This window comes from Sus scrofa, chromosome 12 (genome assembly GCF_054392235.1).
Source record: "Sus scrofa isolate SSC_HxYL_T2T_F1_AM1 chromosome 12, Sscrofa_HxYL_maternal_Yorkshire_Landrace_v2.0, whole genome shotgun sequence".
In the NCBI taxonomy this organism is placed as follows: Eukaryota; Metazoa; Chordata; class Mammalia; order Artiodactyla; family Suidae; genus Sus; species Sus scrofa.
In genome coordinates, this window is record NC_139394.1 from 47,945,800 (window position 1) to 47,964,611 (window position 18,812).

The 18,812-nt window shown below is 35.3% G+C and overlaps 1 protein-coding gene across 26 annotated transcripts in view; it reads right to left on the reverse strand.

The window, feature by feature from the left end:
- The window catches only part of NF1 (neurofibromin 1), a 267,698-nt gene that overhangs the window by 107,101 nt on the left and 141,785 nt on the right, over positions 1–18,812 (reverse strand). For 15 of the 26 annotated variants that reach the window (XM_021067460.2, XM_084985240.1, XM_084985241.1 and 12 more), the window contains 7 exons: positions 17,709–17,844; positions 13,514–13,576; positions 8,476–8,634; positions 7,560–7,657; positions 6,968–7,114; positions 3,767–3,913; positions 1,297–1,407 (listed from right to left, as the gene is read on the reverse strand). In XM_021067460.2, coding sequence (XP_020923119.2) covers positions 1,297–1,407; positions 3,767–3,913; positions 6,968–7,114; positions 7,560–7,657; positions 8,476–8,634; positions 13,514–13,576; positions 17,709–17,844 — 861 coding nt within the window. Of the gene's footprint in view, positions 1–151; positions 1,408–3,766; positions 3,914–6,967; positions 7,115–7,559; positions 7,658–8,475; positions 8,635–13,513; positions 13,577–17,708; positions 17,845–18,812 lie in introns of all 26 variants that reach the window. The other 11 variants (XM_084985250.1, XM_084985245.1, XM_084985251.1 and 8 more) reach the window with 3 other exon arrangements.

Consider the following 18,812-nt stretch of genomic DNA (forward strand, 5'->3'; position numbering starts at 1 on the left):
GCTCTGGCGTAGGCCGGTGGCTACAGCTCCGATTCAACCCCTAGCCTGGGAACCTCCATATGCCGCGGGAGCGGCCCAAGAAATAGCAACAACAACAACAACAAAAAGACAAAAAAGACAAAAAAAAAAAAAAAAAAAAAAGAAACAGTACCTGAGATAAAAGTTGAAGAGAAGACTTTCATGGGAAGGTGAAGAGATTTACTCAGAGCTATTTAATAGGAGGGCTAAGGATAAATGCAAATTTCTACTGCTTCTTGATTCCCTAACACTCCAGTTCTTGGGACTTCTTTGTATTAACGTTACCTGAATTATCTGATTAAATGAGTTTTCTGCCTTCCACCATCTTTTCTCCACTCTTCTTCCACTATTTCTCAACTTCCATTTGTTTCCTATACACTGCCAACCCATGACCAATAAGTCTATTGACACAATTCCTCGATTGATGTTAAACTCAGGAAATTCATAAAGATTAATTCCTATAGCCTAGAGAATAGCAAAACTAAGAGTAAATATAGTCCTTGAGATTCCAAAGCCAGTGATCTATTATATCACATTGTCCCTAAGGTTCACTTATCATGAGTTTATGTCATACTAAATGGGAAGAAGTAAAACTGACCAAATTACATCACAGACGGGTCCTCAAAGGCGGAATGAGGCAAGAAAGAAAAGACAATGAGAGAGAAAGCAGTGGCAGCATGATACCTATTGTGAACGGGGAGCCATAGCATTCCCAAAAGGCTGTCTAGGAACCAGCCTTGACTAAAGATGATATGAACAAATATAATCAATTTTTCAGGTGGTCACTTGTGTCACCCTTACAGAAATTTCTCAGAGTGTCTCTGAATTATTTGTTAAATCACCCTGATGTTGTCGTACACAGCATATTACTAAAAGTTTCCAGAAGAAGACTTTTAAAGTTTTATTTCTGTTTTAAAAAAGTTTCTGATTATCATGTTGTAAATATTATTTAATCAGAACACATTTGAAAACAAAAGACTGATTTTTTACTCTTGGTAATCAATTCATTGTTGTTAGTATAAAAAATCAGATATGACAACAAACAGAAGCCAATGTAAAACAGGTAGAAATAAAGCAATTTCTAATATGCTGAGCATTATACCGGGACAAGACGGCTGTTTACCTCGCTACATTCTCCTAGGAAAACTTGTTTCCGAATCTGATAGAGTCAAATGGGAAAACCAAACTTGCTCTTGCTGTCTCTCTACATTTACTACATTTACTATTTAAAAAAAAAAAAAAACTGGTAAGAGAAAACTAAAACATAGTGTTTCTTACCTCCGTGCAACATAATAAAATATAGGATTCCCAGCTTTGGAGGTCCCAGCTTGGTAGAAAATACTTAACGTTTTCAAGGCCTTGAACTCTTCTTTTTCATGTACTTGATGCCTGAAAGAAAAAAAGAACACAGTAACTCAGAGGCTTTATATTGAGTATCTACAAAAATCCACAAGAGGATCAGTGAAAAAATACACAGAATGACAAAATATTACAACATGCTTTCTGAAGGACAATGTGGCAACATGTACCAAAAATTTTTACGGTGTTGTTTTTGAACCACAGAGTGGTTCTTAGGATTATGCTAAGAAACTACTGGACGGGGTTATTGTTTTATCTATTTATTTATTTTTAGAAGTTTCTGAGTTTTTATTTATTTGTTTTCTAAGAGTTCAGTTTATCAACCGTTTTCTTTTTGGGCTTATTGATTCTGAATGAGTGAGAAAGGCCCATGTTTTCTTCTTCATGGGACTTTATCTCACCAACAGTATAAGCATCTTTTTCCAGATTGTTCCTTACCGGTACAGGTGTACCACTACCATTTATTATAAGTCCATTCTAATCTCCCTGATTCTTAAGATCACTTTTAGAATTATACTCCTATATATATTTAAATATGTTTCTTAAAAAGTATGGTTTAGGAGTTCCCATCATGGCTCAGTGGTTAACAAATCTGACTAGGAACCATGAGGTTGCAGGTTCGATCCCAGGCCTTGTTCAGTGGGTTAACGATCTGGCGTGGCCATGAGCAGTGGTGTAGGTCTCAGGAGCTGTTGTGGCTCTGGCAAAGGCTGGCGGGTACAGCTCCGATTAGACCCCTAGCCTGGGCACCTCCATATGCCGCAGGTGCCCTAGAAAAGACAAAAAAAAAAAAAAAAAAAAAGTATGGTTTAATTTTTATATATTCTCAACACTGGCATGTGCCTTTAAAGATTTATGTCATTCACCAACCCTGGAAAATTCTCAACTGTTGTCTCTTCAAATATTGCCTCTTCACTATTCTCTTAAAGCTCTATTTCAGAAATATCTACTGGACATGTCAGACCTTTTCATTCTATCACCTGCATTTCTTTTTTTTTTTTTTTGTCTTTTGTTGTTGTTGTTGTTGTTGCTATTTCTTGGGCCGCTCCCGCGGCATATGGAGGTTCCCAGGCTAGGGGTCGAATCGGAGCTGTAGCCACCAGCCTACGCCAGAGCCACAGCAACGCGGGATCCGAGCCGCGTCTGCGACCTACACCACAGCTCACGGCAACGCCGGATCGTTAACCCACTGAGCAAGGGCAGGGACCGAACCCGCAACCTCATGGTTCCTAGTCGGATTCGTTAACCACTGCGCCACGACGGGAACTCCTCACCTGCATTTCTTGAACTCTTTCATATTTTCTATTTCCTTATCTCTCTGTGCTGACTCTATACCAGGCAATTTGCTTTAAATTCTCTTACGTCTATGCATTTATCTACTATTTATTATTATTACCGGTTTTTTTTTTTTTTTTTTTTTTTTTTTTTTAGGGCTGCATCCGCAGCACATGGAAGTTGCCAGACCAGGGGTCAAATCACAGCTGTAGCCACGGGCCTATGCCACAGCCACAGCAACACCAGATCTGAGCTGCATCTATGACCTACACCACAGCTCATCTACGACCTATACCAACCAGTGAACTAGACAAGGGATTGAACCTGTGTCCTCATGGATACTAGTGAGATTTGTTTCCGCTGAGCCATGACAGAAACTCCTCCAGCTATGCCTTTAAAAATACTTTAGGGGTGTCCGCTGTGGCACAGTGGGTTAAGGATCCAGCACTGTCTCTGTGGCGGCACAGGTTTGATCCCTGGCCCTGCAGAGTGGGTTAAGGATCTGGCATTACAGCTGTATCACAGATGTGGCTCAGATATGATCTAGGGAGGATCACTTAGCTCCCAAACTAAATCCCTCTAAATGAGTGTCAAAACAAATATCCGCAGAAAATTTATAGCAATATTAAAGTATACTATAGTTTCTGAGCCTCAGTCTAAAAGAAGTGAATACCATTAATTTTTAGGAAGATCCTGAAAAATATTACAGTATAGCAGAAAGAGTTCAGCACCTAGAACCAAAGGACTTATGAATGAAGTGTGGAATCTTAGGCAAGTTAATTATTCACTTTGAGCTCTATTTTTTAGAACTATAATATGCAAATAGTGTTATCTACCCCATCTTTTAAGTATTAAATGCCAAAACATCTCAAAACAAAATGCCAAAGTACTATTCAATGATACCATTATTTTTATAAGAAAATCACCGAAAAAACAAAGTATATTTCAACAATACATAGAGTAAGAGAAAAGTGAGATCCCCTAAAACATGGCAATGTGGTTATTTCCCAATAATCCTCTATCTAATATACAAGCATACCTAACACATGGCCTTGTGGTAAACCTTGTATCTCAACAAAAAGAAAGCAATCATCATTTCAAGGTTGTACTTTACCTAGTCATAAATTCCTCAAATTTTGAACTGGTAAGGTTAAGGCTGGACCAGTGTGTGTCTGCCACAGGTTTGTGCTCTGGAGGACCCAGGTACGCAAGAAGTGTTGCCATCTTATCGAAAGGTCGTCTTCCAACAGCTTTGTGATCCCTAGATATAGCAAACTACTTAGGAAAAAAGTAGCAATTCACATTGAGCAGTACATATTTCTTTAGATTGTCACTAGCTGCTTTTCTTTTTACTGTCAGCTGGTGGTTCCTGCACATATTTAAATAGCACCTAATCTTAGGGGTTGTAAGTTTACACTGAAACATCTTAGAAATATGACCACTGCCCAAACTACAAAATTTACATACAAATTCATTTTCTTCTAGTATTCTTAATCCATTACCATTAAATAGGCAATCCGTAAGTAAAAATAACATTCTGATCCACTTTTTCTCAGGATGAAAAGAATCCATTTTAAGAGACAACTGCTTAGGCAGTGGACATATTGTCCTTGATATCAGATTTCTGGCTAACCATGGTAAATATGAATTTTCAATAATTAATAAACATTTAAAACTACCCATAAAAACAAGATACTATTTCTTTTTTTTTCTTTTTCTTTTTTTTGTCTTTTTGTCTTTTGTTGTTGTTGTTGTTGCTATTTCTTGGGCCGCTCCCGCGGCATATGGAGGTTCCCAGGCTAGGGGTCGAATCGGAGCTGTAGCCACCAGCCTACGCCAGAGCCACAGCAACGCGGGATCCGAGCCGCGTCTGCAACCTACACCACAGCTCACGGCAACGCCGGATCGTTAACCCACTGAGCAAGGGCAGGGACCGAACCCGCAACCTCATGGTTCCTAGTCGGATTCGTTAACCACTGCGCCACGACGGGAACTCCCAAGATACTATTTCAAAATCATCAAATTGACAAAAAATTATGAAGTTTGCTAATGTCAATTTTGGTGAGGATGTGTATAAAGAGTTACTCTCACCCAGTGCTGTCAAAGTGTAAATTAAATTAGCATGTACACTGTGAAAAGTAATGTGGCAATATCTAGTAAAGCTGAAGCTGTGTGTACCTCAGGACCCAGCAATTATACATTTAGGTAATACACAAAGAGACAAATAGGAAGAACATTTACTACATCGCTATTTAAAACAATGAAAAACAGGAAACCCTAAATATCTATCAATCAGGAAGTATAAAAATAAATGCAATACAATCATTCAATGAAATACTAGGTTAAACAAATGATAAATCTCAAATGGAATATTGTGTGAAGAGACTATATTCAGTATATCACTGCTGTAAAATTTCAAAACACACAAAACTATGTCACATATACCTGTGTTATAACTATAATTTCCTTTGTCAGTTACATGAGAGAATGAAATTGTAATAGATTTTCCCAAGAAATAAAACATTATGAAAACTTGAAATAGTACAACAAAATAAATAATGTTAAAGCTAAGTTGTAGACAAGGGTCTCTGTTATTATGGTCTATACTTTTTGCATGTTTGGAATGTATTTTTTTATTATTAATTTATTTATTTGTCTTTTTTTTTTAAGGGCCACACCTGTGGCACATGGAGGTTCCCAGGCTAGGGGTCTAATTGGAGCTGTAGCTGCCGGCCTATGCCAGAGCCACAGCAACATGAGATCCAAGCCACGTCTGTGACCTACACCACAGCTCACGGAGCGAGGCCAGGGATCGAACCCTCAACCTCACAGTTCCGAGCAGGATTCGTTTCCGCTGTGCTAGGATGGGGACTCCAAGGAATGCACTTTTTTAAAAAAAACATTTAAAAAAAAATCCTCTCATATTGGAGTTCCCGTTGTGGCACAGCAGAAGTGAATCTGACTAGTATCCATGGGGATGTGGATTCAATCCCTGGCCTCGCTCAGTGGGTCAGGGATCCATCGTTGCCATGGGCTGTGGTGTAGGTCGCATACGCAGCTTGGATCCTGTGTTGCTGTGGCTGCGGTGTAGGCCAGCAGCTACAGATCTCATTCAACCCCTAGCCCAGGAACTTCCACATACCATGGGTGTGGCCCTAAAAATCAAAAGAACAACAACGACAAAAACCTCTCGAATTAAACTACACGAATATGTATGTGAATTATACAAGAGAAACGAATGTTTGCATTTAAAAGTTCCGTAGCTTAAGTGCCACACATATACAGCATCTTCCTATCTTTGGCACATATTAGTCATGCTCATGCCTATTGCAATCCATGAATAATTCATAGAAGATTAAAATGCTCTCTCTTTTAAACTCTCATTTCCCAACTAGTTAGCCTTAGCTTCATGGTCTTCTACTTTCCCATGAATGAGCAAACCATTTTTATTAGCATTTAAAAATAATTTCAGAGTTCCCTGGTGGCACAGCAAGTTAAGGATCCAGCGCTATTACTGCTGTGGTGCGGGTTCAATCTCTGGCCCAGGAACTTCTACATGCTGTGGATGTGGCCAAACCAAAGACCTTTACTCATTTTATTCCATTTTATTTTATTTGGCTGCACCCATGGCATGCGGAAGTTCCTGGGCCAGGGACTGACCCCACGCCTCAGCAGCGACATTGCTGAATCCTTAACCTGCTGAGCCACAGGAGAACTCCATGGACTCATTCTACCTTTGTAAGAGCATACATTTGGGCCCTGCCTAAACATACGTAACTAGAAAGAACAGCAAATTATTCAGGCCACAAGAGACTTTAACTAAAAACAGTCAATGAAACAATTTCCAAATTAATAATTTCAATTATTATTAATTATATAAAACTTTATTTGCACATACTTAGAATATCACAAATGGATTATAGGATTGCAATAGAATAGCAATGTTTTAATTAATAATTTGCTAAGACTTAAGCTGCTCTTTAGATTCAGATGCCAATACTTCTTTCATCTCCTAGTAAGTTTAACCTTCTCTATCTCATATGGTACATTATGTTTGCAAACCAGAAAAAAACCAAAAGGCTAATTCATGATTTCTTAGCTTAATATTGAAAAAAATTCTGTAGCACTTATGTAGGTTTACTGATCATTTAAAATGATTTAACCATTTGCCTACATATTTTTAAAAAGAGTCTACATTTCTCTTTCCAAATAATAATTCTTATTCTAAGAAGATGCAAAGTAAAAAAGCACTATTCATGACTAATATAAATTTAAACTGAGAGTTTTCAAAATCCCCATGACTGGGAAATCTTACCTGTTGCTGGAAAGATACTGGCCAATTTTCTCTTGATTGTTCCAGAGGAGACGATGTAAAGCAAGTACATTGCCATCACTGATGAAGGAAAGACTGTGATTTACTGCATCACTTGTAGGACAATCTGATGCTATATCAAGGAAAAACCTTAAAAAATGCAAAGTCATTAGAATTTTAAAAACCAAAGATACTCATACCTATGTTTGAATTAAATTTATATGAAGTAACTTTGTGAAATAACTGGTATTACCAACACGGAGGTTTTCTTTGCACATGTGATTATCATTACACAAAACAAGAAGAAACTCAAACTCAAAACAAATAGTAAACTCAAATCCTTTCTTTTAATAGAACATCAACAATCGCTCCTGGTTTTTAAATATGGACATCACTATCAAGTTATGAAGAGTATGGATTTACTTCATTAATGTCTTTCATAGTGAATCAAATAAAAGTAGCTATGTTTTTGACCTAGAAGGAAAAGAGAAAAAAACCTACACAGGAGCGTCATGTAAACCTAGTCCATGGACCTAAGTGAAACTGAAAATATTTGAGCCAAACAGAACAACTGGCTAAGTGGCAGGTGGCTCACCTTCTTGCTGCATCAAAGTTACTCTTCACAAAATCATTAAAAGGCCGCATATGCTCTTCTTTTGTGAAAAGAACATGATTGGCAATACTCTGAAGTATCTAAACAATAAAACAGGATTAGAAAAAAACAGATTATTTATTTATGAAACCTACATATTCATATATTGTTTAAAAGATATTAATTTTCTCACCAATATAATTTCTACTGGTGGTTAAAATCAATTATTGCTCATTGTATAAATATTAGGTATTGTTTCTATGCTTTCCAAATATGATTATATATTTACATTATATATTTACATATATAAAATACACATTAAATTTTTTTAAATTAAAAAATCATATAGGAGTTCCTGTCGTGGCTCAGCGGAAACGAATCTGACTGGGAACCATGAGGTTGAGGGTTCTATCCTTGCCCTCGCTCAGTGGGTTGGGGATCCGGCATTGCCGGGAGCTGTGGGGTAGATTGCAGATGTGGTTTGGATTTGGCATTGCTTTGGCTGTGGCGTAAGCCAGCAGCAACAGCTCGGATTGGACCCCTAGCTTGAGAACCTCTATATGCCTTGGGTGTGGCCCTAAAAAGACAAAAAAAAAAAAAAAAAAAAAAAGACAAAAATAAATAAATAAATAAAAATAAAACATCTATATAGTATACGTTTGGTTTCCAATTCAGAATTTCCCGAATGATTACATAGAAAGCTATCTTCAGAAGACATTTGCTAAAATATTTTCAAATGATAATAAGGCCCATCAGGTATCAGTCTAATGAACTTCTTTACGGTATAAAGAAATAAAAATAAAACAAAGGCATATACATGAAAACCACAGGGTGTTTAAAAAATGAAGTACAGTGAATATGAAAAACTAAAAATTTATGGAAGAGCAATTTTAGTTATATTACCAAAATAATTCCTCACCTTTGACATTAACTTCAAGCCCCTTTCGATTCTAGGTGGTGGTTTTTTATCTAAAATTCCTGCTTCATATGGTGAGACGATGGCAGGATTGATAAATCTGAGGAACATAGCACTTCCTACCGCACCGATGCTGTTCTGAGGGAAACGCTGGCTAACCACCTACAAACAAGGAGTTGAGAGTTGAGTATATGGTTTGAATTAAAACAAAAAAAAAAATGGGAAGAAAAAGCTCGAAAGTCAAACTGCACAAAAACTCTGAATAGACCAATCTTTGTGAACAACATGCTGCTAATTTTTCCTATTCCCAAAACATCGGTAAAGTTTATCCTCAATTCTTGCCCTCTATCATTTAAAAGCACAATAAAGGTATCAAGAAAAAAAAAAAAGTCTCATATATGAGTTGTGCAGAAGAGATCTGAAAAAAAAAAAAATCTTAATTTTATCGTGCTTGTTTATACTGCAGGTTTGAGGAGCAACAAAAGCAGAACAACTTTTCAAACAAGGATTATCATATTTTACTAAGATTAAGAGATTACCTCTTCTAAAGGCAGAGCTAGGTTTTCAACAGCACACCCCTGAAACATCTAACACCTAATAATAAAATACTTACATTTTGTTGTGTACCAGGTACAACTGAATTTCTTGAGTAAAATGCTTGCCATATACAAAACAAAACTTAGTTTTCTTAGATTCCTATCGAGAGAAAAAACTTACTTACAGGTAATATTATTGCCAATTCTTTTTCTTCATCAGAATGCTTTAAAATTTAAGGGCCTAACTTATTATTTAAGCCATAGAGGAAGGGGAATTCTTGGGGACCTAAAGAAAAAGGATCTCACCAGCAAAAGAGAAAAGCCCCATGTGTACCTTGATTTGTAATTCTGTCAAATAAAAAAAGTTAGACACAAGAAATGATTGCCCACACTAAAAAACAATGTGAGTCCAATATTTTAAATGGACTTATTTTCTTTTTCTCTTTGTAAAACTTTCCACTTGGAAGGTAAATTAGACTGGAAAAGTGTTGTAAAGCTGGCTCAGCTCCCATCTCTTCCTAGCATATCCTGTTTTAAATTAACATATGAAAATTATATTATTTTGAAATTTACATTTTTTTAACAGATAACACACATTTATTTTTAAAGAACACATATAATATTTAGATCTCTTCAACTATTCTTGCTTGGTGTGGCTAACTGCTGTTAAAGCAGTGTTGACTAACAGCAAGGCCACAATACTCCACTCAGTATTCTGGGATTCCAAAGATAAACCTGCATTTCAAAGGATATTGAGGGAAAATGAGAAAAAAGGATTTATGTGCAGAATCTCACATAGCTCTAGTTTTCTTCACAACACCTCAATAAAGTAATACTTCTTGTCATGAATTCTCATGGCTCACTGACTCTAGATTAACTCTGGAAAGAATAACAATTGTTTAATTTCACTCTATTTCCTTTAGTGCTTCATGTAGTATACATTTTAAATGTATTCTTATACACTGCCTAAAATCTCAAAATAATTTTCCATCATAACTGATAGGATACTAGTAAAAATAAAATTTCAGAGAAGTGTCCTGGTGGCTCATCAGGTTAAGGATCCGGTGTTGTCACCGTGTGGCTCAGATTGCCGCTGTGGTGTGGGTTTGACCCCTGACCCAGGAACTTCTACACGATGTGGGTGTGGCCAAAAGATAAGAAAAAAATATAAAAATCAAACTTTTAGAGAATGATTTTTTACACAGAGAGTATCTTTGCAAGATGTGCTAACAGTGGTGAGTTCTAACTAACATATTCTCACCTTTGTGTAGCTCAGGAAGCTCTCTTTGTGTTACAGTACTTCAGTTAAGAGGAAACTGGTGAAGGTGGCTAAATATAGCAGCCTTAGTAGACTGGCTTTAAAAACCTAAATACTGTTTTGCAGCTATTTTTAACTGAAATACAGTTTCAGAAACAGAATTAAGAGGAAAACTCAAGTGCTTTTACTACTCTAGTACAGTGTTTAACCTTTTGGGGAATAGGAATAGAAAAATAAATGTTTACTTTGTACAAAAAAAAAATTCTTCACACAACTTTAGAATCATCAGAGACCATCACTGCTATTGTTTCTTTTAGAACTCACAAATTTTAATCTTGAAACCTAAGAAACATATCAACAAACCTCCAAAATTTTAAAGCCTTTAAGGAGTGAGTTAGCAAGAAGGAAGAGGATGAAAAACTCCTTTATGTTAAATTGCAAATAAGTTGTTTTAAAAGAATAGCATATATTCAGTTTAATCCATTCCAGTTCTGAATTTTTTCCCCCATGCCTGCAGCATGTGTAAGTTCTCAGTCTAGGGATGTAACCCAGGCTACAGCAGTGACAATGCCAGATCCTTAACCCACTGAGCCACCAGAGAACCCTCAAAATGGTTTTTAAAAAGGTTAAGTCAGAGTTTGGTTTCCAAAGAACCAAAAAAATACTAACCTGCTGGGAAAGTGTCTCAAAAAAATCAACTATTCATATGCACATGGAGAACTCTTTCAAAATGCATTTTTGAGAGTGGCTATTTATCAATTTTCCCCAGGACAAAAATGTGCTAACGTGTGACTCACATTTATACTCAGTACTACTCAATCTCAGAGTTCAATGAACATGAGAGTAAATTACTTCCCAAAGGGAATACTGTAAGACTTAACCAAAAGTACTACACATTCACTATCTTCCACATCTTCAAAAATAATTTATGTCAAAACTCAAACTATCCATACTGTAAGAACGCACACTGTTTCATGTATCATGTAATTGTATCTCACTGACAACAAAAGCAGTATATTTTGGACCTAAAACCTGATAAAACAATCAATATCCATAAAAACACTCAGTAACAAGTCTTATGAATCAATTTATAAAAATACTTCTTTCCCTTTTACCACTAATTAACATCACTGTAATTTTACCTCGTAATGCACACATACTCAAATTGGTTTATTTATTTATTTCTGGATTGCAAATTTCCCTTTTTATTCTTTTTTATTAAATTATAGTTAATTTACAATGTTACACAAATTGTTTTATTTTTTTTTTATTTTTCTGCAAAAATATAACTTATATCCAAAAGACATTCTGCATAAAAGGTCAAAGTAGGGCCAGTCTGTATGTTGAAACCAATTATCAGTCAAATGTCCCCTTTACGACCCCCCCATAAAAGCTTAACTACATGTTACTAGGAACTGCAGTCATACATTGTACATTAGCAAGAGGATCTCAACCCACTCATCCTTAATCACCTGTGTTAGGTTGACAACTTCTCAAAGGATATCTAATTATACAATACATGTCTGGGTATAATAAACAGATTTATCTATGACTACAGAGCTATACACTAGAAGCCTTCTCTATATATTTTACACATTACAATCCATGGTACCATAGACCCCAAAAGAAAGTTAACTTGCCTTTTAAAAGATTATTAGATTCTGTTAAGCCAACAAGTCCGTAAACCAACATTTTAAATTTATAAAATTAAAGTAACTATACTGTCTTCGTATTTTGGAATGTATTCTAAAATATCTGAAATTACCGATTAGATTTCCTTTGTTTTCCTGAGGACCTCATTATCACTTGTGCTTAGAAATACATTCTAAAAGTTAGAATTACCCAAAGACTTTTTTTTTTTTTTTTTTTTTTTGCGCTAGTGGAAAAAAACATTTCAAGGAACAACTTTAGACAAAATCTTAATAAATAAAGCAATGTTAGGAAGGCTAGAAAACATGCTCTAGGGAAACACATAAAAGCCTGAATTTTAATTTATGTGATACACTACATAATGGCATTAGTAAAACACCAAACAAGAGTGTTAGAAACAGTAAAGTAAATTAAACAGTGATGGTGTGTATTATGTTAAGTCCACATATGCTGAGAATTAGAAGGCTGAAGCATTAGAAAGAAATGTTTTTATTAGGCAAGATGGCTATCCAATTCAATTCATTTGCTCAAGCTGACCAAATTTACTTAGCATATCTCCAAAAGAATCTCTTGTATGAACAGAAAAGCATATGTCTCTAAATTTTAATTCACTTCTGAATTTAAAAATGAAATTTATTATATAGACAAGAAATGAAAAATGAAACCAGATGAATACTAAATTGTAAATTTTACCTTTAAACTACCTACATGACTCTTAATGGTTTTCTTTATATCTTTCTCTAAATTCCTTTGGATTATATGAACAAAGGTAGTACTCAGCCTGATAAAGATCAGTCATAGTGATAGTTAATGGCATATTTAAAATGAATGCATGTTAATATTCTGGACAAATTTCACTCATGGGAAGAAAATAATTGTGACTGCCATCATTTTTTTTCCTTTTAAATTAGGCCTTGGTAGTTCACAGAAGCAAATAAGGTATTTCTCTGTAAATATGGACTCACTGTTTTCCTTTATTTCAAAAGCACTACGTTCTCAGTCCCAATAGCTTAATAAGGATTTTCTCAAAAGTAAAAGTAAAAGTGTAATTTTTATAATCTAAGCACAAATATCTAAATCCTGGCTGAAGTCTTCTATCCTGTCTAGATAAAAATATAAGAAGTAAAAAATAAAACTTAGCTACTTTTAGGTAACTTTAGAAAGTGACACATGCCTTCCATGTACTTCTAATAATTATGAAAACCTTTCATCTCTAGGAAAAGAAATCACTCACATTACCTGCAAACAAGAAGCAAGAATGAAGAGAGTCAGCATTTCCTAAGGCCTTGAAATTAAGTTTCTTTTGCATTCATATGTAGTTTTAAAGATATAATAATAAAATTAGACCAGGGATATCCAATGAAACAAATGCCCCCAAAAGGCCTTTGGGATAAATCAAACCAAAGGAACACAGAGAATGTTTCGATGTAACTTAATTCCAGGGTTAATTGAAATGAAAGCTATTTTGTGCCAGAATTAGTAGAATGATTTTACAGTGAAGGTCAAATAGGCTGAAGTGAAGATGTTCTTAACAAACAGCAAAAGATTTTTGTTTTGCTTTGAAAGAAACAGCTAAAAAAAAGTTCTCCAAACTTACTGATTTTTTGTTTTCCTTTTTTTCTTTTACTGTAGCTTTATTCAGTAGGGAGTGGCAAGTTGCCTACAGAACAGAGATGAGCACAAACAAGTCACAGCACCAACTACATACAGCAACAAAAACAATGTTGGCTTGTACATAAAATTACACGATCAGAATGTAACACAAATGGAATCAATGAAAAATTAGAAATCAACTGAATTTTGAGGGATGAATTTTATTTCTGGATTTTAATTTTTATTACATTTTTAAGCCAAAGCACTAAATAAATAGCAAGAAATGCTGAGATAATCATATCTACTATTTCTGGCTATAAATCACAGAAAAGGTCTCTTCAAGTGAATTTGAGGATCGTTAATATTTACATTTCAGTTAATTCCTAGCTTTTGATAAATTTCATACAAAATGTTTATTACAAGTAGATCACACACTAAAAATACTTCCATGTGTTTACATAATTGTTCTTGATATATATTTACATATACTTCTCTGTGTATCCTTCAATTGACTTAACAGTTCTTTTCTCAATGGCTGGCATTAATTCATACCCTACTGATTAAAAAAAATTAAATGGCTAAATGTAACAGAAAAATACGCATTAAGAGATTTTAAACTAAAAATCTTCTGTAAGAAAGACTACTCGTAAAATATCACTTATTTTTGTTTGCAGGCTACTTCCTAAAAAGTTCTAATGGGGGAGGTTAAGAGCTCTGTAAAATTTGGGAAAAGGATGTTATCAGCTCAACTAGAAATAAGCATTAATTAATATTAAGGTGAAGAAACTGCAGAGAAAATTACAGAATAAAACTTGAAGCCTGCATAAAAATTTTCACAGATTTGACCATTTATCAGAATGTCCAACAACAACAACAAAAAAAATTCCCTCGAACCCACCAAAATATATTGGTTTCATCTCTCAGGGCTCCTTCTAGGCCAAAGAGCTCTGTTAAAATTAAAAGATTCCTCACTGGACTAGACTAGGCACAATCATTATTTTTAAAATATTTAAAAAACAAATTAGAATTCTTTAATCCACCCTACATGGCATGTTATTCTAGGAATTCTGTGCATTCAACACCATAACCCATAATAAATAGGGATTAAAGTTAGTTCATTTGTACACTCATCTACCCATCCATCAATCCATGTAGTGACTGTGCATTTACAGGCTAGATACCATTCTAGGCACTGGAAGACAGCAGCATTAAAACAACAAAATATAGTCCTTTGCTCAAGGAGCTTTGATTCAAATTTTAGACTATAAACAAAAGGACTAGTACCCCAATTTATCACAAAAATGCAGTTTTATACATTCTTTTTAATTACGATGTATAAGTATCATTTACAGCCTTAAAATTTTTGTGTAGATGACTTCTGTTTGGAGAAGCAGATCTGCTAGGAAAATGTGACATTTATTTAGAATCATAATATTTAGGTCTTTCTTAGAATTCTCTCATCACAACTTATGAGAGATCCATTCTGGGGATTATTTTCTCATTATCCCAAAACTATCAGGAGGAAAAGTGGAAATAAATACATTTATTTATTTATAATAAAATAAATGCCTTGGTTATAAATCTAACACATGTTCAGAGTCAGCTATTCCTATATAACCATAATGCAGCCACTAAGTAAGGAGGCATGTAAAATAAAAGCTGGCCAAAGCATGATTTTAAAAAGGCCTAACAGTCAAAAATATTAACTCAAGTAAAAAGAGCTAAAGCTCAGAGAAATTTATTAGTTAGAAAAATACTCATTTAGTGTTCAAATTTTCCCCAGTAGGTCCCAAAGCAGGAACCATGTTTACTAGAGGAGAGAAAAAAACAATTGTCTACTATCCCTCCCAGCAGAACATAAAAGTACAAAGGTACCATTATATTACTGCCAAAGTCAAAGAGGCAAGGAAAAGCCAGAAAAGGGAAGACGAATAAAAACAGAAGAACAAGCTAAGGGGAAAAAATACATTTAGAAGGAGAATCAATGAAAGAATATCTTGAGATCAAGTTTATTTTTCTTTCTTTTTTAATCAGTAAATGTGAAATTCCGTTATGTCACTTATTAAAAAACAAACCCTTATTTATAAATAACATAGCATAACTTTACTCCATAGTATTGTACACTGCAACAATAAGTTTATCCAATACTTCGAAAAATGCACTAACATTTAAATAATATTTTTAAAGAGAATAATTGTATGTGAAATTTTAATAGAATAATTTGGGTCTGTTGTAATATGGGATATTGTATTACAGGATGCTTTAAAAAACTCAACACATACTGTTTAATAAGCCACCAATTTATCACTTGGCTCAATTTTCTGAAATTATTTTTGCTACCGCCTTCCCTTCCTAACTATGAAAATTGGCAAGAATCTTGTTTACTTGGGTGGGAAGAATGGGATAATTTATTCCCTTATTAAATATTTCCTAAGTACTTACTAAGTGCCAAGCCTCATTCCTTTTTCCTTATCAATTGGGACTCCAAGTTTGCCGATGATACAAAAAATTTTTTCTTTAGGTTGACAACCACATGAAGAATTCCTACTAAAATCTACTAAATTATGTATGTAACCAGGTGGTCAGTACCCATTCACCCCGCCCCCTTTCTTTAGGACCCCACCTTCGGCATATGGAAATTCCCAGGCTAGGGTCAAATCAGAGCTACAGCTGCCAGGATCCAAGCCGCACCTACAACCAACACCACAGCTCACAAAAATGCCCGATCCTTAACCCACCGAGCGAGGCCAGGGATCAAACTCACATCCTCATGGATACTAGTCGGGTTTATTACTACTGAGCCATGACAGTAACTCCTCCACTCACTTTTAACCAGCTCAATCAAAGCCATCGCCACTTTAAAAATTCATTTGTTCTCTGAAAATAGTAATATTAGGCTAACGAAGAAGTTGGCCCCTACTATTTTCAATACGGGCTCACCATTTGTCTGCCTAGTTTTATAAACAAGAGGACTGAATTAGATATAAAGAGAAACCTGAATAATACCCAAACTTAAGAGAAGATATTACTATTTAACATTTACTGTGTTAGATTTCATATTATAACTAAGCCATCCTGTAGTCTCAGATTTTACTGGGTGAAAAAAATTATGTGGGACTCTCCTAAGCTTCCCTGAGCTAGTTTGGAAAGATAGGAAAAGTCGTGATAAATTAAGAGAGTTTTAATGTTAAGTATGCTTTATCATCTATGTATATGATGAAAAGTTTTTTTTTTAAATAGATACAGCAGATACATCTTTATAAATAGCAATGGGGGAAAAATTCACACAGACCAGCCTGAAACAGCTTTTTAAAATGATGATTTCACTGATCTTGCTAACGTCTCTAAGCAACTAAAGCCCTGTGCTAAAAAAACAAATGGCTGGGGATGACTCTGCAAAGAAAAAGACACAAAGGCATAGGTTTTGGTAAATACATAAGTTCTTTCCCCTATACCTGTCCCTGTCCCCAACTTCAGGCCCAATAATATTCCAGAATCACAGTTTAGACAGGCTAATGTGGATTTGCATTCATACCCCTGGAGTGATTAAATCATTTCTGAAACTGCATACACAATTCAAAAACGCAGTGGAAGACATAAAAGAACACGGACCTAATTTCCTCAACAAATAGGGGATGACTATGGACATCTGAACTCGGAGCATTACCTGCTGCGATAGTGTGAGAAAGCCTATGATTTGATGTGAATAATGATGCAATACACTTTAGAAGTAGCATTGTACATAAAATAAACATCAGTCCGTCCAGGGAAAACCTGACACAAACACAACATAGCTTAATGAAAAAATCAAAATTATAAATCAAGCATTTCACAATGCAAAAAGCAAGGAGTAGATTTGGCTCTATAAGTGAAAAAGACCCTATTGAGTAATTTAGGTAAAAGATAGTAACAACAAAAATCCCATAATATATCTCATTTCAACCGCATCTATTATACCCAATAGACGTGGTGCACTTTAAACTTGTTCTCAACCCAAGGAAAATTTATTATTTTTAAAGTACCCTCTTAAATACTTTGTATTTTTAAAGCCAACTTAAAATAATTCTTAATATATTACTCATCCAAACTGATTCATTATTATCAATCACCGCCTATCAACAAACTAAATCCATCTCTTGTAAAGTATTCTTTTAAATTTAGTTGTGGATTAATATGGGAATCTCTAACCATAAGCATACCTGGTATAAACAGTGGCACACACTTCGTAGTTGAGGTGGGAATTCTGATGAGGAGCTGATGATGGCATGGAAGAACTTCTCAGTCATCTGAAGGAGGTTCCGCTGGTTTTCCTCAAGGCTCTCTGACTGTTCTAACCTATCCCCACCCAAAAAAAAAAAAAAAAAAAAAAAAAAAAATTAAAAAGCAAACTCAATTAAAAATAAACAAACATGCTCCTTAAGAGACAGTCAGCAATGATCTTGATTTGAACAAATCAACTGTTAAAAAGATAATTTTGAGAATTGTGCATAAAAATTCTTATCCTGCTATATTCTCACAAATTTAACTTTTGTCCATCTAGTAGGTAAGACAGGGCTTCTCACATTTCTAACGTTTACTTCCATGACTTCAGTAAAGCTAGCCATGCTTTCACCATTTTGTGGCTATTCAGCTTTCCCCTATTTTGAACTGCTTTTCATAGCCAGTCTGATATCGCTAACTGCTAGGTGCCCCTACTGCCAGCATCTAAAATTCAGTTTGTTTAAAATTAACTGATTTTTCACTCCTACTTCTATGTCTTATCTGTGTTCCCCATGTTGTCAATGGCAACATCACTGTTTCAATCATGTCATTCAAGTGACCTCTGGTGTCACCTTTGCCTGCAGGACTGCATTGCTCTTCACATCCATTCAGTGTTGCTCATTCTTCTGTACAATCTCTAAAGTCTTGGTGCTGTGATTAAAGGCAGATATGTGGAAGGCAGATTACTAGGATTAACTTTTAGCCCTACTATTATTGACCCTTATGACCCTGGTCAAGATATTTAACTTTTCTGGGCCTCAAATTTTTCTTTTCTTTTTAACCGGTAAGACATAAATAATTATAATACCTACTTTACAGGTTTTTTGTTCGTTTCTGTTTTGTTTTGTTTTTTTAAGAGCTGCACCCAAGGCATATGGAGGGCCCCAGGCCAGGGGTCGAATCAGCTGTAGAGACTGGCCTAAGTCACAGCAACGCCAGATCAGAGGCACGCCTGCGACCTACACACAGCTCACAGCAACACCAGATCCTTAACCCACTGAGCGAGGCCAGGGATCCAATCCGTGTCCTTCTGGATACTAGTC